This window comes from Salvia splendens, chromosome 9 (genome assembly GCF_004379255.2).
Source record: "Salvia splendens isolate huo1 chromosome 9, SspV2, whole genome shotgun sequence".
Taxonomy (NCBI): Eukaryota; Viridiplantae; Streptophyta; class Magnoliopsida; order Lamiales; family Lamiaceae; genus Salvia; species Salvia splendens.
In genome coordinates this window covers 16,900,312-16,926,333 of record NC_056040.1, presented here as the reverse complement: position 1 = coordinate 16,926,333, position 26,022 = coordinate 16,900,312, and the positions used below count along the sequence as shown (strand labels likewise).

The 26,022-nt window shown below is 37.5% G+C and overlaps 7 protein-coding genes across 7 annotated transcripts; 1 reads left to right on the top strand and 6 right to left on the bottom strand.

The window, feature by feature from the left end:
* Window positions 1–1,187: 1,187 nt before the first annotated feature.
* LOC121749228 lies at window positions 1,188–2,171 on the bottom strand. Its single transcript, XM_042143817.1, has 2 exons — window positions 1,896–2,171; window positions 1,188–1,827 (listed from the first exon to the last, which is right to left on the bottom strand). Exons 1-2 carry the CDS (start codon window positions 2,169–2,171, stop codon window positions 1,318–1,320), a joined length of 786 nt encoding a protein of 261 aa, XP_041999751.1. The 3' UTR covers window positions 1,188–1,317.
* Window positions 2,172–4,836: 2,665 nt separating this feature from the next.
* Window positions 4,837–5,574, top strand: LOC121749227. Its single transcript, XM_042143816.1, has one exon. It carries the CDS (start codon window positions 4,837–4,839, stop codon window positions 5,572–5,574), a length of 738 nt encoding a protein of 245 aa, XP_041999750.1.
* Window positions 5,575–7,137: 1,563 nt separating this feature from the next.
* Window positions 7,138–7,806, bottom strand: LOC121749226. Its single transcript, XM_042143815.1, has one exon. It carries the CDS (start codon window positions 7,804–7,806, stop codon window positions 7,138–7,140), a length of 669 nt encoding a protein of 222 aa, XP_041999749.1.
* Window positions 7,807–8,671: 865 nt separating this feature from the next.
* Window positions 8,672–9,409, bottom strand: LOC121749225. Its single transcript, XM_042143814.1, has one exon. The coding sequence runs from the start codon at window positions 9,407–9,409 to the stop codon at window positions 8,672–8,674; it is 738 nt and encodes a 245-aa protein (XP_041999748.1).
* Window positions 9,410–10,987: 1,578 nt separating this feature from the next.
* LOC121749224 lies at window positions 10,988–11,725 on the bottom strand. Its single transcript, XM_042143813.1, has one exon. The coding sequence runs from the start codon at window positions 11,723–11,725 to the stop codon at window positions 10,988–10,990; it is 738 nt and encodes a 245-aa protein (XP_041999747.1).
* A 7,154-nt stretch (window positions 11,726–18,879) lies between these two features.
* LOC121749223 lies at window positions 18,880–19,620 on the bottom strand. The gene has a single exon (XM_042143811.1). It carries the CDS (start codon window positions 19,618–19,620, stop codon window positions 18,880–18,882), a length of 741 nt encoding a protein of 246 aa, XP_041999745.1.
* Window positions 19,621–22,091: 2,471 nt separating this feature from the next.
* Window positions 22,092–23,004, bottom strand: LOC121749222. Its single transcript, XM_042143810.1, has 2 exons — window positions 22,945–23,004; window positions 22,092–22,637 (listed from the first exon to the last, which is right to left on the bottom strand). The coding sequence occupies exons 1-2, from the start codon at window positions 23,002–23,004 to the stop codon at window positions 22,092–22,094; spliced, it is 606 nt and encodes a 201-aa protein (XP_041999744.1).
* Window positions 23,005–26,022: the final 3,018 nt, after the last annotated feature.

The following is a 26,022-nucleotide window of genomic DNA, read 5'->3' as shown; positions in this document are numbered from 1 at the left end:
GGGTTGTGCCTGAATGGACTTTGCAATGTTCACGAGCCCAGTTAATGCCTAAAAGTCGAGGTCGATATCGTACTACTAGGATTCCTAATCAGATGGATGTCCGTGAAGCTGACCAGCCACGCGCCCGACGCCGATGTAAACATTGCCGTCAACCAGGGCACGACAGACGCAACTGCCCGAATGCTTCTTCAAGGATGGATACTCAGTTGGTAGATGATGCCGCTGACGATTTTATGCCTCCACCTCCATCAAGATCTGCAGTTCGAGGTCGTCATTCTATCAGCCACACTGATGATGCCGATCATGATGTTATGCCTCCACCTCCACCAAGATCTGTAGTTCGAGGTCGGCATTCTGTCAGCCACACTGGTGGTACAGGCGAAGACATCGGTCTCAGTGATATCCCACATTCTCCACCTAGGTCTTCTGTGCGAGACGATTATTTCGGGGTGGATTTAGAGAATGTCGTTGTGCAAGATACTCCTCCGTCTAGACTCTCCACCGCCAGAATCGGGAAGGGTATCCGTAGCTTCTTTACCCGGAGAAGGCGAGACAATTGAATGTGTAACAACTATTTAGCTGAATTGAACATTGTTCTGTTTGTTCTGTTTTACTTATATTTTGGCGGCGTCGTAGTTATTTATTGAATAGAACATTGTTCTGTTTTACTAATATTTTGGCGAGTCATAGAATATGCAAAACGTAAAATTTAGTTTATTAAAAACGCCACTCAAGATGGCGTTTTTCCTAAAAACGCCATCTAAGTTGGCGGGTTTGTGTTAAAAAACGCCATCTAAGTTGGCGTTTTTATCTAGAAACGCCTATTTCGTTGGCGTGTTTTAAAGACGCCAACGCCGATTGGCGTGTTTGTTCAGAACCTCAACCTCGGTGTGGCAGAAAATTGAAAAAAAAAATTTCGGACTTAGACACGCCATCTTGAGTGGCGTGTTTAAAAAAACGCCACTGAATATGGCGTTTTATAGGAAAAACGCCATCGACGTTGGCGTGTTTTAAAAAATGCCTAGTAAGCTTGGCGTGTTTGTTCAGAAACTCAGCCTTGGCGTGGCAAAAAATTGGGAAAATGTTTCAAGTTAAAAACGCCATCGTGAGTGGCGTGTTTCAAAAAAATGTACCAATCCAGCTTATAAGAGTTCAAATTATCAACATGCACATGTATAAAAAGCGGATTTATCAAATTACTAATATACATACGCCAAATGAATGAAAAAACACCAATATCAATACAATATATCAAATTACTTATATAAAGCGTTAAAATTAATGTAAAAACACCAATATAAAAAGTTCGGGCAACGTTCACTCGTCTCGCCTTTTACGCATAAACAGACTACGGATTCCCTTCCCGATGCTGGTCTTAGGGATTCTAGACGGAGGAGTATCTTCAACGACGGCATTCTCTAAATCAATGTCGTCTCTCGCAGAAGACCGAGGTGGAGATTGTTGATCGCTGAGACCGAAATCTTCTCCTGTACCACCCGTGTGGCTGACTGAGTGACGACCCCGCACGGCAGATCTTGGTGGAGGTGGAGCCACAAAATCGTCATCAGAATCATCAACCAACTGAGTATCCATCCTTGATGATGACGACTCTCCACCAACTTTCTTCTTTCCACGCCGCTTCGCTTTTTGCCGCACGGGCATGTCAAGGTCCAGCTCAGAGCGCTGTGAAGGACGGTGGTCCATCGTCTCAGCTTCCCCACATATCTGGAGGCCATCTTCAACCATTCTCGAAATGGTGAATAAATCCGGCCGTCCTGACATGTCTTGCTCCCTAAGAAAGTGGCGTATTTTGTGAAGGGTCTCCACCTACAATTTTCAGTGTTAATTACATTTCATCTTATGAATATAAACAAAGAAAAGTTGTTGAAATCTACCGCGTAGTGATGAGAGGCCGCCGTTTCATGGAAGCCCTCATGAGAATGCACCTCAGGTTTTGTTAGGTACACCACGGTCCTCTTACCAAGTGCAGCTTCACATAGATTGTGGTACAAGCAGGCAAGAGTCGCACCTCCCCAGCTATAGCTAGCACATTGTTCTATATCCATGAAAAACTGAAGGTAGAAGAAGGGAATTTTATTACCGGTAGCGTTCGGGATCAGTAGACCACCCAGTAACAGCAGACAATACACACGAGCACGTTGATTGTACATGTATTGCTCGTGGTCATCACTCAACTCAATCCGCAGTTGATTTGATAAGCTTGTCTGCTTCCAGTTCAATTCTTTAGATCAACTGCATCTGGAATAAAGCCAAGAAAATCCAAACAAACATCCTTCCAATAGTTGACATCCTTAGTGGGGATGTAACCCGTCAGAGGCTCACCGTCAGTTTTGAGGCCCCATAAGACCTCCACGTCCTCTAAGCTCACAGTCGCTTCACCGACTGGAAAGTGAAACGTGTGAGTCTCTGGCCTCCAACGTTCAATCAAAGCGGTGATAAGATGGTGGTCAATGTCTTTCGGTTGACCACACCTCAACATCCCGCCGAACCCCATCTCATCTATAACCGCCAAAACACGAGGATTTATGGGAACATCCCATATGATTCCTTCGTATCTTCTACACCGTACGTCTTCCGATGGCACTCCTGCCCATATGTTATTAGAGACGTGTTGTCTCTGCAGATATAATACGGAGGGGTCCTCAGGACCACATAAGAGCCGACGACGAGAAGTTGAAGAAGATGCCATAAATCACCCACACAACATTCATATTCCAAATTAAACAACAAACAAACCTAAACAAATTCAATAATTACAAACAATTTAATACAATATCACAAAATGGAACACCTATATCAAACAATTCACAATACACAACTTCAACATCATAATACAATTCACCTACACAAAAGTAACAGTTCAAATAAACAATATACATCAATTTTCCACCAATTCAACTTACCCAATTTTAGTTTAACCAACCTAACAACTTCAATTTCAACCTAACAATGTACACAAAATTAACATTTCAAACTAAAAAAAGACATTAACCAAAACCCACATAAACCAAATCAATTTGCCCAATTTTTAAGCTATCAAACCCTACGATTTTGGTTTATAATCAAATTTATACACAAATTCACTTAACCCAAACAATCCAACATAATAATCAACACTAACGTCATACAAATAATCCATATGCACAATATTTCAACTCAAATCGCAACACATTACAAACCCTAGCTAAGTATCCAACAATTACTCTAATAATGTAAAAGATAAGCATACTAACCGAATAAATTGGATGAATTTGGGGAAAACTAGCACCGATTGATGAATGGAGGGCGAAATCACAAAGACACGGACGAATTTGCGAAGGATTTGGCCGCTGCTAGAGAAAATCGCGAAGTGGGTCTGTGGTGTTAATTTTTCGCGACTGTCTGCTGCTAGTATATGTTTCTGAACAAAGACGCCAATGGTGTTGGCGTCTTTTAGTAAAGACGCCGATCAGGTTGGCGTTTTTTACGTTAAACACGCCAATGACCTTGGCGTTTTATTTAGTAAAGACGCCATCAAGATTGGCGTGTTCAAATTTAAGTATTTTGGTTAAAAATACGAGCAAGATACGGTGCCATTGTAAAACGTCAACTATGTTGGCGTTTTTGCGTATAGACACTCCAATATCACTTGCGTTTTTACTTATAAACACGCCAACTTCATCGGCGTTTTTCCCATAAATGGAATTGATAACAAAATGGGTACATTTGCGTTATTTTAAAGGCAAAGTCGCCTAGAAACGCGTTTTTCTCTGCATTATAGTACATTGAAATTTAGGGTTTGTAATTCATCACCACCACTCAAGTTTGGTTTTGACCCAAATTCTTGAAATTGAAGAAGAGGGGAAATAACAAATGTGCCTGTCTTAGTAATTATCAACACACAATGGTGCTAAATTCAAGTAACTATCGACTCCTTGTGATTAGGGTTTAAAATTGAAGATGCATCTTTTTGGGAACCACAAATTAAGTCCTCAAGATTTGAACCCCTAAAAAGAATTCATCAAATTTGAAGGTTTTCAAAAAAAAACAATGCATGTAAAGAATCGGGTTAGTTATGTTGATGATTTTGAGAGAAAAAGAAAGATAAATAGAAACCTTCAGAAATACTTAGAAAATCAGATGAAATTTTTGATAATGATTCAACTCTTATGAGTCTAGGATTGTGAGGCCTAAGAAGCTCCAACTGTTACTGAATCTGCAGATGAGGTTGAGAGAGAGAGAGAGAGTTGTGCAGTCATCTACCAAACGTGAGTTTATGTCATATATGAAGAGGAAGGACAAGAAGAATCAAGATCCATTTTTCAATGAGATCCATGTGATATATATACTGATGGATATTCACTATTAGCCCGCCTGTGTCTATGCATTGTTTCCCACAATCACAAGTTCACAGCCACTATAATTCTCAGTCATTGTTAAACACGAGTTGGCTGCAATACATATATTTAATTTGTACACCACACCAAGAAATGCACGTGTGATCTCTCTTTCATTGCAAACTCCAATTAATGGAGGTGCCAACCGTGCGTTGTATATATGATGATGACTCTTCTACAGACAATATATTGTTGTATTCTGATCCTTTGTTTCTTGTGCAAGAGCAGAATCTGAAATCTCCTCATGCATTACAATAAAATATTGTGTTAAAGCAATGCCTCTCACCATCATCTGTCATTGAGGAAATAATGAAGATTCCTTGTCTCCTCTTCCCTACTACTATATATTAAGCCTATCCATGATTGTTTGAGGCATCACTACTTTCTTCCTTCAATCATCATTTCAGTTTTCATCAACAACAAAAAAAAGAAAAACACAATGGCTCTTCAACACGGCCGCTCTCTTAGTTTCCCATCTTCATCACATCCTGCTGTTTCACAGTTCGATGAAAGCTTATCCAGATTGAGATCTTCAGAAGCTACTTGTTCATCGCTCTCATCATTCAACGCCAGAATAAATGGCCTAAGAAACTTGTATGAGAGCATTGATGATTTGCTTCTTTTGTCTCACATTCAGCAGACCGTGTCTGAGGAGAGTGTTGACGATTTCATCCGGCTATTGGATGCTTGCAGCTCAGTTAGAGATCTTATCTCACTTGCAAAGCAAGACATCAGAGATCTTCTATCGGCTGTAAGGAGAAAGGATGTTCAAGGCGTCAACACCTACCTTGCTTCTAGAAAGAAATCAAAGAAAATGATCCAAAAGTGTTTGAAGAACTTGAGACGTAGCGCCTCAGCCACTTCTGAGAATGCTTCCATGTTGAAAGACGCAGAGTCTGTTGCCATTTCCATGCTCGAGTCTCTGCTTTCTTACGTGTTGGGGCACGAAAGCAAGAGGTCCTTTGTGTCAAAGCTGATGCACTCCAAGAAAGTATCAGATGCCGAGAATGAGTTCAACAAGGTGGAATCATTCTTGCAACTGAACCAAGAAATCGAGCTCGTGAATCACATAAAAGAGATGGATTCAGACATTCAAGTTGTTGAAGAAGATCTCGAGTCAATCTTCAGACAGTTGATCAAAACCAGAGTTTCCCTCCTCAACATTCTCAACAACTAGACTCGTTATGAGATCAAAAATATTGTAGATTAGTCAAAAAGGATGATGTATATTTGTATATTTTCTTGATCATCAATTAGAGAAAAATCTCAAAGATTTCTACCACATGGCCTGTTCTTTTATTTTCTTTGCTTTATTTTTTTCTTTATTTTCTCATTAAACAAAGCAAATGATTTACCAAACATTGATAATACTTGATTTCACAATTACCAAATATTAATTGTATAACTCCACCTCTTCAATTTGAAGATTCATGTCTCTATTTACATTCTGCCTACATAAAAATGATTTGAATTATTAAAAAATTAGAAAGTTTCTGAGAATATCTTAGAAACTTGCAAAATCTTAACATTTATGATGAATTAGTCCACACGAGGGACTTGCATAGTTTATCTTTAGCATAATTTTATCAGATTTGACGTCCTTTCAGCAGAGAAAACAAGAATAAAATGTGCTGTTAAACATATCCAAGAAATTGAAAGCAAAATACATCTATGGATTTTTTACTAAACTGTAGTACAGTTTACTTTTGTATAAGTTTACCTCTCTATTTAATTACACCACTAATTATCTTGTTTACATAAAATGGATTTACTCTGCAGAATCTTTTGAAATCTCATAATCACATTTATTTAAAGCAAATTGTCATTTATAAGAACATATAATAACGAAGACTGCACGAACCACATATAAATTTAAATTATAGTCAAATCTCATATGTTTAATATGATGAAATATATGTTTAATAGTATGATCATAGTTGTCAATATTCCATTTGTCTATGAGCAGAGAACAATTATTGAATATATTCACGCGCATGCTTTCCCCACACTAAAATGGGCTGTTGAGCTCTTTAATTTTATTTCTTCAGAATACAGTGGCTAATAATAAGAATCAACATGCAGATTTCTCAACAATATATATACAATTATGTTGGCTGTTGATGGTAGGAGACCAGAGTTGATCAAAACCATAGTTTCGATGCTCAGTATTCTCGACAAGTAGCCTTCAAACTCACTTCGATCTACGAGGATTTTTACAATACAAATATTTTCATATACACTCTTGTTCTATATCTATTTATCCCAATTCTTGACTAAAAGTGATGAGTTTTTGTTGAGCAAACTTAGGCTACTTTTGTTACTTTATGATCTAGGGTACCTTGTTTCTTTACAAGAAATGTTATAACTTTTCTTGCATTTTAAAAAGATTTTTTTGGCTTATAGTGGAGATTCAACAAGACTTTAAGACGCGATGCAACATGATTGGGAAATTCAGTTGTATCAAAGAATATCAGAACTTGTGGATTTTGAGGAGATTGTAGTAAATAAATGTTTAGATTTATATGGAGAAGTGTAGCTAGAAATCATTTCTGAAGTCACAGAACTTTGGTAATTAATTTTTTTGGTTTAATCAGAAAATAGAGATGAGGGAAAGAGGAAAAAGAAGACAAGCCATATAGAGGTAATCTTTAGATTTTTCTGTAGTTGATGAGGGCAATATACAAGTATATATCACATTCTGATTCCTATTTTCTAATCTACAAAATTTTGGATCAAAACACTAGTGGTTGAGAATATTGAGAAGGGAAACTCTGGCTTTGATGAATTGTCTAAAGATGAATTCAAGTTCTTCTTCAAGAACTTGAATGCTTGAGTCCATCTCTTTCAAGTGATTCATGAGCTCGTTTTCTTGATTCAGTTGCAACAATGAATCCAGCTTGTTGAACTCATTCTCGTTGTCTGCCGCTTTCTTGGAGTGCATCAGCTTTGACAGCAGGGATCTCTTGCTTCCGTGCACCTTCGTCCCCAACACGTAGGACAACAGAGACTCGAGCAAGGAAATGGCAACAGATTCTGCATCTTTCAACATGGAAATGTTCTCAGAAGTGGCTGAGGCGCTACGTCTCAACTTCTTCAAACACTTTTGGATCATTTTCTTCGAGTTTCTTCTTGAAGCAAGGTAGGCATGGATGCCATGAGCATCCTTTCTCCTTACAGAAGAGAGAAGATCTCTTACGTCTTGCTTTGCAAGTGAGATAAGATCTCTGACCGAGCTGCAAGCATCCAATAGTCTGATGAAATCATCAACGCATTCCTCAGACACGATCTGTTGAATGTGAGGTAAGAGAAGCAAATCACCAATGCTCTCATACAAGTTTTTAGGCCATTCATTGTGGCATTGATTGATGAGAGCGAATAACAAGCTGCCTCCGAAGACTTCAATCTGCATAAGTTGTCATCAAAGTGAGAAATGGTGGGATGTGATGAAGATGGGAAACTAAGAGAGCGGCCGTGGTGAAGAGCCATTTGTTTTTTGTTGGAGAAAGTGAGGCTTCAAATTGAATTGGTGAAATAAGGAAGAAGCTGTGATATGTCAAACTGATCATGTTATCTCAATATATAGTGGTGAAAAACAAAAGGAATCTACATCAATGAGAACTCGTGTGATATGATCTGGATTATCAATGATTTAGGCGATGTTTACGCAATGTTTCCTACCATAGTAGCCACTATAGTTGTGCACATATTGTTGAGAAATCTGAATCTTGATCAAATTATTAGCCACTCTACAATAATTTCCACTTCTTCAACGTGATTTTTACATATTCTGCAAATAAATAAATAAACACAACAACTCCTATAATTGGTGCCTTTTCTCTGGCGAAAGCATGTGATGCATAGTCAGTATTTGTTCTCTCAAGAGAGACAATTGGAATCTCAAACATGTCTAATATACATTAAACAATGCAATTCCCCGTGTTCAATAATTCATCATATTCTTAAACCATTTTATTGACTACTTAAATTCATTAATATATTTTAGACAGCAAGGTAAAATGAGAGTGGTTATATAAGTTGTAAGGGAGTTAATGATTTTTTACAGTTTATCAGTTATTATCAACCTTTGGTAATTCTTTTTCTTGGTTTAATGATAAAATAAAGAAAAGATAAAGCAAAGAAAATAAAAGAACAGGCCATGTAGTAGAAATCTTTGAGATTTTTTTTTTTACTGATGATCAGGTAAATGTACAAGTATATATCAATCTTTTTCCTATTTTCTAATTTACAAAATTTTTGATCTCATAATTATGAGTCTAGTTGTTGACAATGTTGAGAAGGGAAACTCTGGTTTTGATCAACTGCCTGAATATTGATTCGAGATCTTCTTCAACAACTTGAATGTCTGAATCCATCTCTTTTATGTGATTCACAAGCTCGTTTTCTTGGTTCAGTTGCAAGTATGATTCCACCTTGTTGAACTCATTCTCAATATCTGATACTTTCTTGGAATGCATCAGCTTTGACAACAAGGATCTCTTGCTTTCGTGCCCCAACACGTAAGACAGCAGAGACTCAAGCATGGAAATGGCAACAGACTCTGCATCTTTCAACATTGAAGCATTCTCGGAAGTGGCTGGGGCGCTACGTCTCAAGTTCTTCAAAGATTTTTGGATCATTTTCTTTGTCTTCTTTCTGGAAGAAAGGTACGCGTTGACTCCATGAACATCCTTTCTCCTTACAGCAGAGAGAAGATCTCTTAAATCTTGCTTTGCAAGCGAGATGATATCTTTCACTGAACTGCAAGCATCCAATAGCTTAATGTAATCATCGACACATTCCTCAGAAACAATCTGTTGAATGTGAGACAAAAGAAGCAAATCGTCAATGCTCTCATACAAGTTTCTTAGGCCATTTATCTTTCCGTTGAATGATGAGAGCGATGAACAAGTAGCTTCTGAAGATCTCAATCTGGATATGCTGTCGTCAAACTGTGAAACAGCAGGGTGGGATGAAGATGGGAAACTAAGAGAGCGGCCGTGGTGAAGAGCCATTGTGTTTTACTTTTTTTGCTGTTGGTGAAAGTAAGGGTTAGAATTGAAAAGATGATTGATGGAAGAAAGTTGTGATGCCTCAAACAACCATGGAAGGCTTAATATATAGTAGGGGAGAGGACACAAGGAATCTTCATTATTTTCTTAATGACAGATGATGGTGAGAGTCATTGGCTTAAAATATAAACATAGTTATCATAAACAAGTATTTTATTGAAATGCATGAGGACATTTCAGATTCTGCTCTTGTAAAAGGAACAAAGGATCAAAATATAGCTATACATTGTCTGTAGAAGTCTCATCATTATCTATTCAAATCTACAATAATAAAAGTCTCATCGTTTGATATATATATACAACCCACGGTTGGCACCTCCATCAATTGGACTTTACAATGAAAGAGAAATCGCACGTGCATTTCTTCGTGTGGTGTACAAAATGTATAGTTTGATGTATTTAATATCTTGATTTTAGAAATATCTTTATCATGATTGGGAGTGGTGGTGATGAAATACAAACAACAAAACAAACCCTAAAATCAGAAACACCTTTTACTTCTACAGCTACCCTTACTTAGGAGAAACTAGTTTAAACTGTACTTAATTCATGAATCCATACACGCTGCATAAAATAATACTCATAATTACCTCTCTTAATTTATTTACCCATATTATAAGCATTTTAGATATAATTCTTGGTAATTATGATCATAAGTCAAGAATAGGAATGAATAGATAAGCATATACTAATGTAATTAAGGATATTGCCAAGTGTTCTGTTTATTGAGTTGACGAATGAAGGAAGAAGTTTGTGATGTTTCAAAGCATAATGCATCCTCTCAATATATTGTGATTGAACAACACAAGGAATCAGCATTATCTCCTCAATGCGAGCTCGTGTGATATGACCAATGTATTGTGGCGGTGTCTACGCAATGTTTCCTACCATCAAAGTTAACATAGTAGTATATTGTTAAGATATCTGCATTTTGATCCACATTATTAGCCACTGTAGGTGTGTTGTCTCTCTATCCATTAATTTTCCATTTCTTCAATGTGATCATACAATTTTAAATATTCTAACAGATTCTCTAAATAAGTATATAAAAACTCAACAACTTGTGTGATTGGTGGCTTTTATTAGGCGAAAGCATGTGATACAAAGTCAGAAATTGTTCTCTCTTGACAGACAATTGGAATCTCAAAAAATATGATAACATTAAACAATGCAACTCCCTCGTGTTCATTAATTCATCATATTTGTTGTGAGTCATTATATTCTTTGAAAGTTTTCTTCCGTTTAACTGCAATAATCTTTTCTTGACAGCAAGTTAAAAGCAGATAAGAATCTATATGGGAGTTAAATGATTTTTTACCTTTTTATCAAGAAGTTTGGAAATTCTTTATCTTGGTTTAATGAGAAAATAAAGATAACAGAAAGCAAGAAAATATTAGACAAGCCATGTAGTAGAAATCTTTGAGATTTTTCTCTAATTGATGATCAAGCAAGTATACAAATATGCATCATCCTTTCTTTTTTTTTCTAATCTACAAAATTGTTGATCTCATAATTATGAGTCTAGTTGTTGAGAATGTTGAGAAGGGAAACTCTGGTTTTGATCAACTGCCTGAAGATTGATTCGAGATCTTCTTCAACAACTTGAATGTCTGAATCCATCTCTTTTATGTGATTCACGAGCTCGTTTTCTTTGTTCAGTTGCAAGAATGATTCCACTTTGTTGAACTCATTCTCGACATCTGATACTTTCTTGGAGTGCATCAGCTTTGACAGCAAGGATCTCTTGCTTTCATGCCCCAACACGTAAGACAGCAGAGACTCGAGCATGGAAATGGCAACAGACTCTACATCTTTCAACATGGAACCACTCTCGGAAGCGGCTGAGGCGCTATGTCTCAAGTTCTTCAAAGATTTTTGGATCATTTTCTTTGACTTCTTTCTAGAAGCAAGGTAGGTGTTGACGCCTTGAACATCCTTTCTCCTTACAGCCGATAGAAGATCTCTGATGTCTTGCTTTGCAAGTGAGATAAGATCTCTAACTGAGCTGCAAGCATCCAATAGCCGGATGAAATCGTCAACACACTCCTCAGACACGGTCTGCTGAATGTGAGACAAAAGAAGCAAATCATCAATGCTCTCATACAAGTTTCTTAGGCCATTTATTCTGGCGTTGAATGATGAGAGCGATGAACAAGTAGCTTCTGAAGATCTCAATCTGGATAAGCTTTCATCGAACTGTGAAACAGCAGGATGTGATGAAGATGGTAAACTAAGAGAGCGGCCGTGGTGAAGAGCCATTGCTTTCTTTTTAATTTGTTCTTGGTGAAAATAAGGTTTATAATTGAATGATGATTGAATGAAGAAAAGTGTGATGCCTCAAACAACCATGTATATGCTTATTATATAGTGGGGAAGAGTACGCAGGGAATCTTCATTATTTTCTCAATGACAGATCATAATCACTGCCACAAAAATAAATAATGCAAATGCAAGAGTATATTTTAAATTTTGCTTTTGGAGAAGAAACATATTTTTGAAAAAGTATTATTTTGTCTGTAGATTAGCAATCAAAGTCTCATCATTATATAAATGTCACAGAGTTTAACATGGTTGGCAGCTCCATCAGACCTTGCCATCAATGATAAACGAGGCGAGAGCATACGTGCAATTCTTTTAATAAAGGTCAGCTCTTCGTGCAACTTACAAACTATGCAGCTTTGTGTCCTCCAACGGAAGCACAGATCTACAAAATCATATTATCTTTAATTCATTTTGTCTGTAGTAGTGGCTTGCAGCCAACCTGTCTTTCACTTTGGATGAAAATTCATGCATGAAAATATGAGGATTTAAATAGTCTCTTGGTTCTTGTGGTTGGAAACTATGTATAGACATAACCAAGCTAGTGGTTATATTAGCCCATGGATCTTGCTTGAAAAAAATAATTTTGATTCAGTTTGTCTTCCATCTGCATATATGCTATAAATTCAATGTAGATGACTGCCGAACTCTTTTATGTTCAATATGAAGGCCTTATTTTCTGATTGAAATGAATTGGAAAAAAATGGCAGATTCACCTTTGATATCATGAACTTTGAAACATTGATATTAGCATCAGAGCTTCTGAGGCCTTACTCAATAAGGGACAAATTAAACAGCCCCAAATGCCTATCTTGAAACATCGATGGTTTGCTTTTGTTGCCCCATACGCGCTGTATCATTATCCAGAAAGTTGAGCAAAATTGAATGGTTAAGTTGTACTCTAAGATCCTTGCATGCAGCTTGATTGAAGTTCTCATCTCGCTGTCTTGAATAATAGAAGAAGAAATCCAAGTCAATAGGGTCATGAAGAATTATGTAGTTTAGGCAGTAGTAGTTCATTTTTCCCATGAAATGTATTTGAGTTTCCCAATTTGGTACTAATACAATGGATAATTCACCTAAACTTGATAGGACATTGTATTCTCATCATTCATGTTGATCAAGATTCAAGCTCTTCACCACATGTTATACTACATAATATCTGTTTGTATTGCAATGATCCTTGTGGATAAATTTGATATATGCAAGTGTATTTCTATGTACTAATTACAAAATTTTCAATCTCGAGATGTGGTTGAAGACTTGTGGTTGAGAAATTGAGGGAACTCAGATTTTGATCAACTGCCTGAATGCGGATTTAAGTTCTCCTTCAAGAACTTGAATGCTCGAGTCCATCTATTTCAAGTGGTTCAGAATCACAAGCTCGTTTTCTTGGTTCAGTTGCATTAATAAGTCCACGTTGTTGAACTTGTTTGAGGCTCTCTTGGATTGCATCAGCTTTGATACCAATGACCAGTTGTTCTTCCTTTCATACAATTTTCAATTTTCTAACAGAGTCTATAAATCAACAAACAAATATATATAAAAACTCAACAGCTCATGTTGAATTATAGAAACTCATAATAGAAACTCCATTAAAGGAGAAGAATCTTATTCACTCAAAATAGAGGAATACCAGATACAAAAAACCGATTACAAAGTTAAGCCTTATTTATATGAGCTAACACAAAATATCTACTAACTAACTTCTCAACTAACTCTCTTCCATTTCACACTTAGCGTCCACATGTAGATGACGTGTAAGTGATTAGGATCCAGCTCAGTTCCAGCTCATCATACTAAAGTTCATGCATGCACTCGTGATGCTCTCATGCATGCACTCGTGAATTATCTTCAATATGCCCCGTCAAGATGGACCATATATTGTGTTGAAGTTCATCTTGCTCAGAATGGATTTGAAAGCAGCTTCGCCTAGCGGCTTAGTGAATACATCTGCCAATTGCAGATTGTTGCTAATGTGCAATGGCTTGATCTCACCCTTCAAATACTTCTCTCTCACTGTATGACAATCAATTTCTATATGTTTTGTTCTCTCATGAAAAACCGGATTAGAACATATGTGAATAGCTGATTGATTATCACAATATAGAGGAACCGCCTTTTCAATTTTTACTCCAAAATCACCAAGTATAGCCACAGCCCATGTTACTTCACACGCGGCTTGAGCCATGGCTCTATATTCTGCCTCTGCAGAAGATCTGGATATAGTACTTTGCTTCTTAGCTTTCCAAGATATCATGGAGTTTCCAAGAAGAAGACAGTACCCGGTCATGGACTTTCTTGTATCGAGACAAGCAGCCCAATCTGCGTCAGAAAATATGCTTAGAGTCGGTTTACAGCTGCTTGAATAGAACAAACCATGAGCTGGGCTTCCTTTCAAATATCTCAAGACTTTCTCTGCTGCTTGCCAATGTTCAACACACGGATTTGAGACATATTGGCTCAATTTATGAACAGCAAAAGTGATGTCCGGTCTTGTAATGCAGAGATAGAGAAGTCTTCCAATTAATCTTCTATATTTAGAAGCATCTTCCATAGGAGTTCCTGAGTTTAACTGCAATTTCTTTAGAGGATCCATAGGAGTTGCTGATGGCTTGTTGCCCATAAAACCTGTGTCTTTTAGCAAATCCATAGCATATTTTCTCTGGGATATTTGAATTCCTTTCTTATTTCTTGCTATCTCGAGTCCAAGAAAATACTTAGGGATACCAAGATCTTTGAATTTAAAGTGTTGAGTCAGAAATTTCTTGAACTCATTTGTCATCTCCAGATCTGTGGTGGCAACTAAGATAATATCCACATAAACAACTATTCCAAAGAATCCAGCAGCACCATCAGATTTGTAGAAAAAGGAGTGATCAGAAGCTGACTGGTGCAATCCAAAACCCTTGAGAACTTCTGATAATTTTAGGTACCATTGCCTCGAAGCCTGCTTCAAACCATACAGAGATTTCCTCAGTTTGCAAACTATGGTTGACTCAGGAGTGGCCCCTTCAACAGTCAGCCTATCTACCTCAAGTCCAGGTGGTAAAGTCATATAGATGTCCTCTTCTAAATCTCCATAGAGAAAGGCATTATTGACATCTAAATGAGTAAGAGACCAGCCATTGATTGCAGCCAAGGCAAGCATCAGTTTCACAGTTGTGAGCTTTGCAACTGGAGAAAATGTGTCTAGGAAATCAATCCCTTCTAGTTGTGTAAATCCCTTGGCTACTAACCTAGCTTTATATCTCTCTACTGAAGCATCAGCATTATACTTCACCTTATAAATCCATTTACAATCAATGGGTGTCTTGCCCGGAGGTAGGATAGTGATGAACCAAGTATTGGTTCTGTCAAAAGCAGAGAGCTCCTCTTGCATAGCTAGCTGCCACTCTTTTATAGGTGAGGCTTGTTTGTAGGTAGTGGGTTCATAGATGGCAGACATGAGAACAACATATTTTAAGTATTCAGGAGTGAGTTTTGATAGAGAGAAATGAGCTGAAATGGGATAAAGAGAAGAAGATGAGACATTATTGCAGACAAAGTCTGTCAAGTGAGATGGCTGTTTGGTGGATCTGCCTGCTCTAGTTGTTGTGGAACAAGGCTGATTATTGGATGGGGAAAAGGTTACTGGAGTAGGAGGTGTATTTATGGTTTGAGAGGATGGTATTTGTGTTTGTGATGCATCAGGAAAAGGTGATGGTGGAAGGTGTGAGAAAGGGAAGACATTTTCATGAAAGACAACATGTCTAGATATGATTTCTTGCTGTGAATTAATTTCAAGCAATTTGTACCCCTTATAATCAGATGGATAGCCTAGAAAAACACATTTTGTGGCTCTAAGTGAGAATTTATCCCTACCTCTATGTAAGGTTGAGGCATAGCAAAGAGATCCAATTACTCTCAAGTGAGCATATGAATGAGATTTTTGAAAAAGGGCTTGAAAAGAAGTGATGTTATCTGGGAGAACTGATGAGGGAGTTCTGTTGATGAGATAGGAAGCATTTAAAATGCAATCTCCCCAATATTCAATGGGTAAGTGAGACTGAAACAGAAGACTACGGGCAACATTTAACAAATGCTTGTGTTTCCTCTCTACCCGGGCATTTTGTTGAGGAGTCTCAACACAAGAATGTTGTATTATGGTTCCAAAGGAAGTATATAAGGATGGAAGGTTGAATTCAGGTGCATTATCTGTTCTTATGGCTTTGATTTTTCTGGAAAATTGTGTGAGAATGGTATTGAAAAATTGGCGAAGTATGGACTGCACATCAGATTTACTTTGCATCAGAAAAGTCCATACAAAACGTGAGCAATCATCCACAACAGTTAAGAAGTATTTGTATCCTTGATTGGTGCTGGGATTGAACGGTCCCCAAACATCACAATGGATGAGATCAAAAATCTCAGATGCAACAGATTCAGATTTAGTAAAAGGCAAGTGTTGCGGTTTAGATAAGGGACAAATTTCACATAAGGCATGAGTTTTATTGCTGAAAGAAAGAGTATTGGACATAGATTTCAGTTTAGTGAAAGATAAATGGCCAAGTCTCATGTGCCAAACATCAATACTGACAACAGAATTAATGCTGAGGGAATCAAGGATGGGCTTATCAGAGGAATGAGAGCCTTTCTGAGGAGTGGACTCATGTTCAGGTTCAGACTCCAAATTGAGAGTGTATAGGTTCCCCAATCGACTACCCTTCCCAATCACAGCTCCCTGAAAAACTTCCTGAATTTCAAGAGAATCAGGAGTGAATATAACTTTGCATGATAGGGAATTTGTGAGAGAACTCACTGATATGAGATTAAAGGTAAAAGAGGGAACATAGAGAACAGAATGTAGAGTTATAGAAGGACTCAGACACACTGTCCCTATATGAGAGATTGTGGCAGTGGCACCATTTGGTAATTTGACTGAGGCATTCTGGATAGGAGATGAAGAACTAAAAAGAGATAGGTTACAACACACATGATGTGTAGCTCCTGTATCCAGAAGCTAAACAGCAGAAGATATAGATATATTTGCAGCAAAAGGAAGATACAAAGTTGTACCTGAGAAAGGAGGAGATAGAGTTGGTGGTGGTGGATTTGTTGGTGCGGCTGAATGAGATGGTGAGGAAGTGGCAAGCTGACTTTGCAATAGAGCAATCAGCTGTTGACATTGATCATATGTAGGCATAGCTTGAGCTGCAGCAGATTGAGAGTTTGTGGCTCTCTCATTCAGATCTGTGGAACAATCATCAACAAAATTAACAGATTTTGGTGTTCCATAGTCTTTAGAGTTCGGTTTATACTTGTTCTTTCCAAAACTTGGTGGAAAACCGTGGAGAACAAAACACTTATCAACTGTGTGATTCGTTCTTCCACAATGAGAGCATAATCTGTTCTTATTGAACGAAGAAGAAGCTGCATTCGCATAAGGTTGCTCACTCTGAGGCAATCGTGCATAAGGAGTGTGGCTACCTTCAATAGATCTCTGCCTTTCCTCTTGCAGAACTAGAGAGAAAACTTTAGACAAATTTGGTAGAGGTACCATAGACAAAATGTGAGATCGGATCTGAGAGTAGGAAGCATTCAAACCGATCAAAAACTGCATCACACACTCTTCTTCCTGGTGATTTCGCCATTTAGTTGAGCTGTGACATCTGCAAGTGGTACAAACGCACCAAGAGACCGGTTGAGTGTCCTTGTACTCATCCCATACTATGCGTAGGTTAGTAAAGTAATCATTGATATCATCATTTCCTTGAGATAACGTCATGATTTTCTGACGAAGCTGATAGACACGAGCTGAATCGCAAACGGAGAAACGATCACGAAGATCTAACCATATTTCGCGAGCATCTTCCAAATACATGATGCTAGAGCAGATTTGCGGTGAGATGGAGTTTCTAATCCATGAAACAACCATGTTATTGCACCGGATCCAAGCTGGAAGAAGGAGATCTCCATCTGGTGGTCGAAGTAGAACTCCATTGACAAATTGGAGCTTATTTTTGGCAATCAAGGCCGTAATTACCGATCGACTCCAGTTGGTGTAGTTTGATCCGAGTAGAAGTTGAGAAACCAGCTGATGAGCTGGATTATCGCTCGGATGCAGATAGTAGGGACTGGATGTATCTTCAAATTGATGAGAGGCGGCATTACTTTCGTTTGTAGTGCCGCTGCTGCTTCCATTGCCACGGCGGTTGGTCATCGTCGATTAATTGACGAAGATGAAGAAAACGGAAGAAATTTTGTTCACTGATACCATGTTGAATTATAGAAACTCATAATAGAAACTCCATTAAAGGAGAAGAATCTTATTCACTCAAAATAGAGGAATACCAGATACAAAAAACCGATTACAAAGTTAAGCCTTATTTATATGAGCTAACACAAAATATCTACTAACTAACTTCTCAACTAACTCTCTTCCATTTCACACTTAGCGTCCACATGTAGATGACGTGTAAGTGATTAGGATCCAGCTCAGTTCCAGCTCATCATACTAAAGTTCATGCATGCACTCGTGATGCTCTCATGCATGCACTCGTGAATTATCTTCAATAGCTCATGCGAAAGGTTGTTTTTATATGGTGAAAGCATGTGATACATAGTCAGTAACTGTTCTCTCTTGAGGGACAATTGGAACCTTGAAACTATAATAACATTAAACAATGAAAGTCACTCGTGTTCACTAATTCAACATATATAGTTGTTAAGTTATTATATTCTTTGAATATTTCTTCAATTTTTACTACATTTATCTTTTTTAGACAGCAAGGTAAAGAAACTTCATATAAAGAGGTTATGGTATATGGCAGTTAAATGATAGTAATGAAATTCTTCAATAAAGTGGTTATATAAGTTGAACAGGAGTAAATGATTTTTTACCATTTATCAATTTTTATCAACGTTTGGTCATTCATTTTCTTTGTTTAATCAGAAAATAAAGAAGAGATAAAACAAGAAAATAAAAGAACAGTCCATGTAGTAGAAATCTATGAGATTTTTCTTTTACTGATGATCAGGTAAATGTACAAGTCTATATAGATCTTTTTTCCTATTTTCTAATCTACAAAATTGTTGATCTCCTAATTAAGAGTCTAGTTGTTGAGAATGTTGAGAAGGGAAACTCTGATTTTGATCAACTGCCTGAAGATTGCTTCGAGATCTTCTTCAACAACTTGAATGTCTGAATCCATCTCTTTTATGTGATTCACGAGCTCGTTTTCTTTGTTCAGTTGCAAGAATGATTCCACCTTGTTGAACTCATTCTCGACATCTGATACTTTCTTGGAGTGCATCAGCTTTGACAGCAAAGACCTCTTGCTTTCGTGCCCCAACACGTAAGACAGCAGAGACTCGAGCATGGAAATGGCAACAGACTCTGCATCTTTCAACATGGAAGCATTCTCAGAAGTGGCTGAGGCGCTATGTCTCAAGTTCTTCAAAGATTTTTGGATCATTTTCTTTGACTTCTTTCTGGAAGCAAGGTACGCGTTTACGCCGCCTTGAACATCCTTTCTCCTTACAGCAGAGAGAAGATCTCTTAAATCTTGCTTTGCAAGAGAGATGAGATCTTTCACTGAACTGCAAGCATCCAATAGCTTAATGTAATCATCAACACATTCCTCAGAAACAATCTGTTGAATGTGAGACAAAAGAAGCAAATCGTCAATGCTCTCATACAAGTTTCTTAGGCCATTTATCTTGCCGTTGAATGATGAGAGCGATGAGCAAGTAGCTTCTGATGACCTCAATCTGGATAAGTTGTCATCGAACTGTGAGACAGCAGGATGGGATGAAGATGGGAAACTAAGAGAACGGCCGTGTTGAAGAGCCATTGTGTTTTTCTTTTTTGTTGTTGATGAAAATAAGAGTTAGAACTGAATTGATGATTGAATGAAGACAATTGTGATGCCTCAAACAACCATGCGATGGCTTATTATATAGTGGGGAAGAGGACACAAGGAATCTTCATTATTTTCTCAATGACAGATGATGGTGAGTGTTATTGCCATAAAATATACTGTCATAAACAATATTTTATTGTAACGCATGAGGGTATTTGAGGTTCTGCTCTTGTGCAAGAAACAAAGGATCATAATATAACACTATATTGTCTGTAGATCAACAATCAATGTCCTATCATTGTCTCCACAGCACGGTTGGCATCTCCATTGGAATATGCAATGAATGAGAGGATGGCGAGACCACACGTGCATATCTTCTAATACAGGTTCATTCATTGTGTGGTGTACATATTATATAGCTTTGTGCCCTCCAACAGATGCACAGATCTCTGCCAAATAATATTTATTTCTTTGTTTTGTCTGAGATGCATACAAACTTCATTATTTAGTAGCCAACCTGTGATACTTCACATTGGATCAGAATTCATGCATGAAAATGTGGAGTTATAATAATGCGTTCGTTATAATGCATGATATGGTTTGAGATTCTGCTCTTAGAGAAGAAACATAGGATCAGAATACATTATTATCTTGTCTACAGATGAGCAATTAAAGTCGTCTCATTATCAATGCAGCACAGACTTTCACATAGTTGGCAGAAACAAGGTGAGTTCATTTTATTGGGTTAGCTATATAGCTTTGTTCCCTCTAACCGAAGCACAGATCTGCAAAATGATATATTTATACTACATTTTCATGTGCAATCACATGAAGATAAGGGATCAATTATAATGTGTTTGTTATGATGGTGGGAAACAACACGTAGACATAGCCGGAACAATAGTGAATCTTCTTCAATACCTATATTTTTAGTTGTACAAAAATATATTGTCCCTCCATCTGTATATATACAACCATTTATAGGCAAATGACTGCAGAAATTTATTGGTTCAGTTTATAGGCCTGTTTTGCGTATTGATTACAAGAGGAGAAAATGGCAGTTTTTCACCTTTTGGAGTTGAAAACAACACGGTAGTTGTCTTAGCTTGCGTCTCATTTGTCAAGAATATCTGAGAAAATATGAATTGTGGAAATACTGGAGTTTTTTAGGCCAAAAAAGAGCTGATTTATGGTCCGAGTAGAAAACTGAGTAAGTTAAGTTGAAGAAGAGAGAGAGAATTTATCAAGGTAAGGAAATAAGTTCAACAGAATCCTTCCAAGACAGATTCTCTCCAGCAAATAAGTCCATAAATTCATGTTTCATTTTCCATCAGCCTCTGAGGGCTTAGAGATTTTCTTCACTTCAGAGCTCTTCCTAGAATTTTCGAACCGTTTAGAGGAGCTAAGAGAAGGCATGTGAGCTAACTGAGGTGGACACAAAGGATACATGTTTTTTGGATCTGATCAGTAATCTCTGAAGGACTTCAAGAGGGCTTCAGAAATCTTCCTCTCTTCAGATCTCTGCCTATAGACTTAGTTTGCTCGTCAGAGTATTTCATGCGTTTAGAGGAGCCCCGGAAAGGAGGTCTGCTGAAAGCTCCCCTTTCTCCTGATGTTGCCCAAGCCACTTTCATTTTCATATGGAGTAAAGGCAGCAGTTGAACACATAAATGAAGAGAAAAGAGGAAAACAAAAGATGAGAATTGGGATGAACACTCAAAAGAAAAACAATCCACCGAATATGCCTGAGACAAGTGGCCTTCTTCAAAAGAGGCCTACGGTTGATACCGTCCTAAATTTAGGACTCCTACTTAAATCAACTTAAAACTAAACCAGGAAATAAATCCTTATACATGGAAAGTAATAACGAGACAATCTTGACACTAATGAAAAATGGTGATCTTCCATTATCACACTTGCTGTCTCGATTTTCAATCTGGGTAGCTGCCTCCCAGTCCATTTATCCTATATAGTAACAACAGAGGAAGGTAAAACTTAGTTCATACAACCTTAAGAGATGATAGTCCCGAATAAGATGCGAGCTGACCTTAAAGTTTTAAACCCATTCGATATTTCTTGACCTTAGCTAGACAGATAGGATACATGTTTTCTTGACCTGATCAAACATCCCAAGTTTTATGGACCTGATCAACGTCTCAGAAATATCATTATCTTCAAGACTTCTCATTGTTTTCGACTGTACCAATCATTTCCATATGGGCAGGAAGGTGAAAGGAAGGCATAAATCATGAAAATATCACCATTGGTATAATAATATTAGGAAATAATACTTATGATTGTTTCATGGAGAAATATAAGTAGAAGATGGTAACCAAGTGAAAGAATGAAATAAAAACACAAGCCATGTTGTGGTAATCTTTAGTTCATTGATGATCAAGGAAATATACAAGTATATCATTCTATCTTCTAATCTACACAAAACTGTTGATCTCATTATGAGTCTAGTTGTTGAGAATATTGAGAAGGGAAACTCTGGCTTTGACCAACTGCCTGAAGATTGATTCGAGATCCTCTTCAACAACTTGAATGTCTGAATCCATCTCTTTTATGTGATTCACGAGCTCGTTTTCTTTGTTCAGTTGCAAGAACGATTCCACCTTGTTGAACTCATTCTCGACATCTGATACTTTCTTGGAGTGCATCAGCTTTGACAGCAGGGTTCTCTTGCTATCGTGCACCTTTGCTCCCAATGCATACGATAACAGAGACTCGAGCATGGAAATGGCAACACACTCTGCATCTTTTAACATGGAAGCATGCTCGGAAGTGGCTGAGGCGCTACGTCTCAAGTCCTTCAAAGATTTTTGGATCATTTTCTTTGACTTCTTTCTAGAAGCAAGGTAGGCGTTGACGCCTTGAACATCCTTTCTCCTTACAGCCGATAGAAGATCTCTGATGTCTTGCTTTGCAAGTGAGATAAGATCTCTAACTGAGCTGCAAGCATCCAATAGCCGGATGAAATCGTCAACACATTCCTCAGACACGGTCTGTTGAATGTGAGACAAAAGAAGCAAATCATGAATGCTCTCATACAAGTTCCTTAGGCCATTTATTCTGCCGTTGAATGATGAGAGCGATGAACATGTTGCTTCTGAAGATCTCAATCTGGATGTGATGTGAAAGGGGGGGATGTGATGAAGATGGGAAACTAAGAGAGCGGCCATGGTGAAGAGCCATTGTTTGTTTTATTTGGGATGGTAATTCTTTGGGATGGTAGTTGTATATATTCAACAAACCGATCACATCGCCTCGCGTTTTCATCCCCAAAACCATGCTTTTCAGGTAGAAACTCACCAGCTCTTCCTCAGTCGGATGGAATCTGAATCCCGGCAGACATTTACATTCCTCCTCCATCCTTCCACTCCCAAATACTCCTATGATTCTTCCTCTTTTTTTTTCTTTCTTAGGCCATCCGCAATGGGGCGGACGATGGCACGCCCGATGGCGCGCATCGTCCGCGCCCGCCATCGTCTGCCCCATTGCGGGTGCGTAACATAGGCCGCGGACGATCGTCGCGCCCTATACTAAGGGCGCGGAGTATAGCGCGGACGATGTCCATCGTCCACGCCATCGTCCGCCCCATTGCGGCCTACGCGGACGATAGGCCATCGTCCGCCCCACTGTGGGCTATGCGGATGATGGTCGCGGACGATGGCACGCGTTTTTGATTTTCTATTTAAATCTCGTTTCTCATTCATTGTACATACGAACATATCGACTATCTCTTTATATATTCTCTCTCAACATCCAACCAAAATGAAATTTTGATTAAGTAGATTCAGTGTTTTTTCTCGGTTAAGTAGATTCAGTGTTTTTTCCCCAATTCTCAGCTCAATGAAATTTTCTCTCGTTTTTCAATTAGTGTTCTTCAACATTTGAATTCCAAAGTGTTAACAAGAAGCAAATCATGGATGTTCTAATACAAGTTCCTTAGGCCATTTATTCTGCCGTTGAATGATGAGAGCGATGAGCATGTTGCTTCTGAAGATCTCAATCTGGATGTGATGTGAAAGGGGGGGATGTGATGAAGATGGGAAACTAAGAGAGCGGCCATGGTGAAGAGCCATTGTTTGTTTTATTTGGGATGGTAATTCTAATTTATGGCCAGCCATAATGTGGTCACATAGCTTTTCCCTATTTATAAACATAAAAAATGAAATCTGAAAAATAAAATCAGTAGCGGACCGGATCCGCTACTAAATTGCGGATATGGTTTAATTAGATTTTTGTTAATTTCTACTCCATAGCTTAGCTGATAACTAATGTCTTCAATAAAGGGCATATTAACATATTGCGATATTTGTGTTTTGTTTTTCAGATTGCATTTGGTTCAATGCTTTTACAAATTACTACGAGTTATTGTAGCATAATCAGTTTTATCAATTTAGCATCTACGACAAATATGTCAACTTTGCGAGACAATAATTTTAAGGATGAATAAAAAAAATCAAAGTTCATATATTCACACGTAACTGGTCTTAAATTCATCTAATGTAAATTTAATATTAATTGAGCACAAGCTGGTGCGAGACTATTCAGGCGTCAAAATTCGTAAGATCGCACCTGCAGTTGAATCATATTTGTCGTTGCCCCTTCATTATTATGCACCAAATTACACTTTTATGGTCATTCCTCCCAAAATAAATATATATCCCATCATGATCGCATCGACTTCTATTTACAAAACACTTTCGAAATTATATAATTATGCATGTAAGTTTTATATCTCATATATGTGATATATGATAGAATCCTAAATAGAATTGGATTTTGAATGTAATACATTAACTTAGTATAAGACACATTTTTCCCTAATTATTTATTATTATTGGTGGGACGTTTCTTAATCATATGATTAATTAGCTATTAATTGGTAAAATCAATTAGTAGCAAATCGCGTATGATTCAAATTACAATTAAGGAACTAATCAAAATGATGAATTATACTCCCTCCGTCCCGTGCTACTCGCACGTTTGCTTTTCGGCTCGTCACAAAGTCCTTACACTATTTATAATTTAAGTTAGAATTAATGCATTTAATTAATATGTTAGTTTAAGTTAATCAAATACTTATATGGTAAGGATTGTGATTGCCATTAAACTTGGAATCAAGTCTTATAGAAAAGAAACGTTCTTATTATTATTATATTATTATATAGTCACTTTGATGGAAAGAGCTTTAATGTTTTATAATTAGGGTTTGTCCTCTCTCTGCCTATAAATTCAAGTGTAGTGATCCCATCAAAACACACACATTACAGAAAACACATAAACGAGGGAAAGAGAGAGAAACAAATCCTTGGAATTGGAGTTGCGCCGCTAAGCCAAAGAAAGTCCGAGGAAGTTCTCTTTGTCTTCCCCAATCGCTTCCGATATGGATCGTCAAGGTAAGTTTTCGATCCATTATGTTTATGGTTAATACGTGAAATACATGATGTTCGAAGATCTTGCTTTATTTATATTCAATTATGTATTATTGAATATATGATGATAAATAATTTCTAACAATGCACACTAATGAAATGAAAAAATCTTATCAACAGAATTGCATTAATATAAATCACTAAGAGAAATTAATATTCCTCTAAACTCTAAAGAGTGCTAACATAATACAAATAGCTTTGATTTGTACTGACAACTTTATATATTAAGGGCATTATAGCATCCACATTCATGCTCTTGCTAAGAGCATGGATGTGGGCCCGGACTCACATTTATTTACTTTTAATTCCATACTCTTCCGCAAGAGTACAACACTCACATTCATACTCTTGCGGAAGAGCATGCTCTTACATCATTCAAGAGTCCCACCATTCTATTATTCAATTTAAATATTTCAATTACTAAAAATATTTCCACATACTAAAATGCATTCAAAATACCCGAAATACCATTACAAATTACTAAAAAATTAAAAATTACATAATTAAAATACTAAAAAATAAAAATTAGTACATAATTAAAATCCTAAAAATTGAGATTAAGAGAGTTGTTTGGTGTAGTGTGATTTTTTGTGTTGAAATAAGGGGTATTTATAGATGAAAGTGTTAATTTTGGAGAAAAAATAATGAAAAAAATAAATTAAAAGTATGGAAAACGGATATATATTTTATTGGGAAGTGGGAAAATATTTTTTTTAAGTCTGAATTTTTCAGATTTTTTTGAATTTTAAAAAGAAAATGATAAACCAGCTGCCAATCAGAGCATGCTATGTCGGTTGCTCGTGCTCTTGCCGTCGGCACGGTGGTGCTTTTGCCATCGAGCACGTCTGTGCCTACGGCAAGAGTGCAGCGGTGAGCACGGCTCTTGCCATGCCGTCAGTACAGCGGCTGCTCTTGCGAAGAGTACCGTTGTGGATGCTCTAAGAGCATC

Coding starts and splice junctions, on each gene's coding strand:
- LOC121749223 (XM_042143811.1), bottom strand. CDS start 19,620: ATGGCTCTTCAACACGGCCGTTCTCTTAGTTTCCCATCTTCATCCCAT.
- LOC121749227 (XM_042143816.1), top strand. CDS start 4,837: ATGGCTCTTCAACACGGCCGCTCTCTTAGTTTCCCATCTTCATCACAT.
- LOC121749226 (XM_042143815.1), bottom strand. CDS start 7,806: ATGCAGATTGAAGTCTTCGGAGGCAGCTTGTTATTCGCTCTCATCAAT.
- LOC121749224 (XM_042143813.1), bottom strand. CDS start 11,725: ATGGCTCTTCACCACGGCCGCTCTCTTAGTTTACCATCTTCATCACAT.
- LOC121749228 (XM_042143817.1), bottom strand. CDS start 2,171: ATGTACAATCAACGTGCTCGTGTGTATTGTCTGCTGTTACTGGGTGGT. Junction 1,828..1,895: donor CGGCCTCTCATCACTACGCG/GTAGATTTCAAC, acceptor TGAAAATTGTAG/GTGGAGACCCTTCACAAAAT.
- LOC121749222 (XM_042143810.1), bottom strand. CDS start 23,004: ATGGAGGAGGAATGTAAATGTCTGCCGGGATTCAGATTCCATCCGACT. Junction 22,638..22,944: donor ATCCGACTGAGGAAGAGCTG/GTGAGTTTCTAC, acceptor CACATTCAACAG/ACCGTGTCTGAGGAATGTGT.
- LOC121749225 (XM_042143814.1), bottom strand. CDS start 9,409: ATGGCTCTTCACCACGGCCGCTCTCTTAGTTTCCCATCTTCATCCCAC.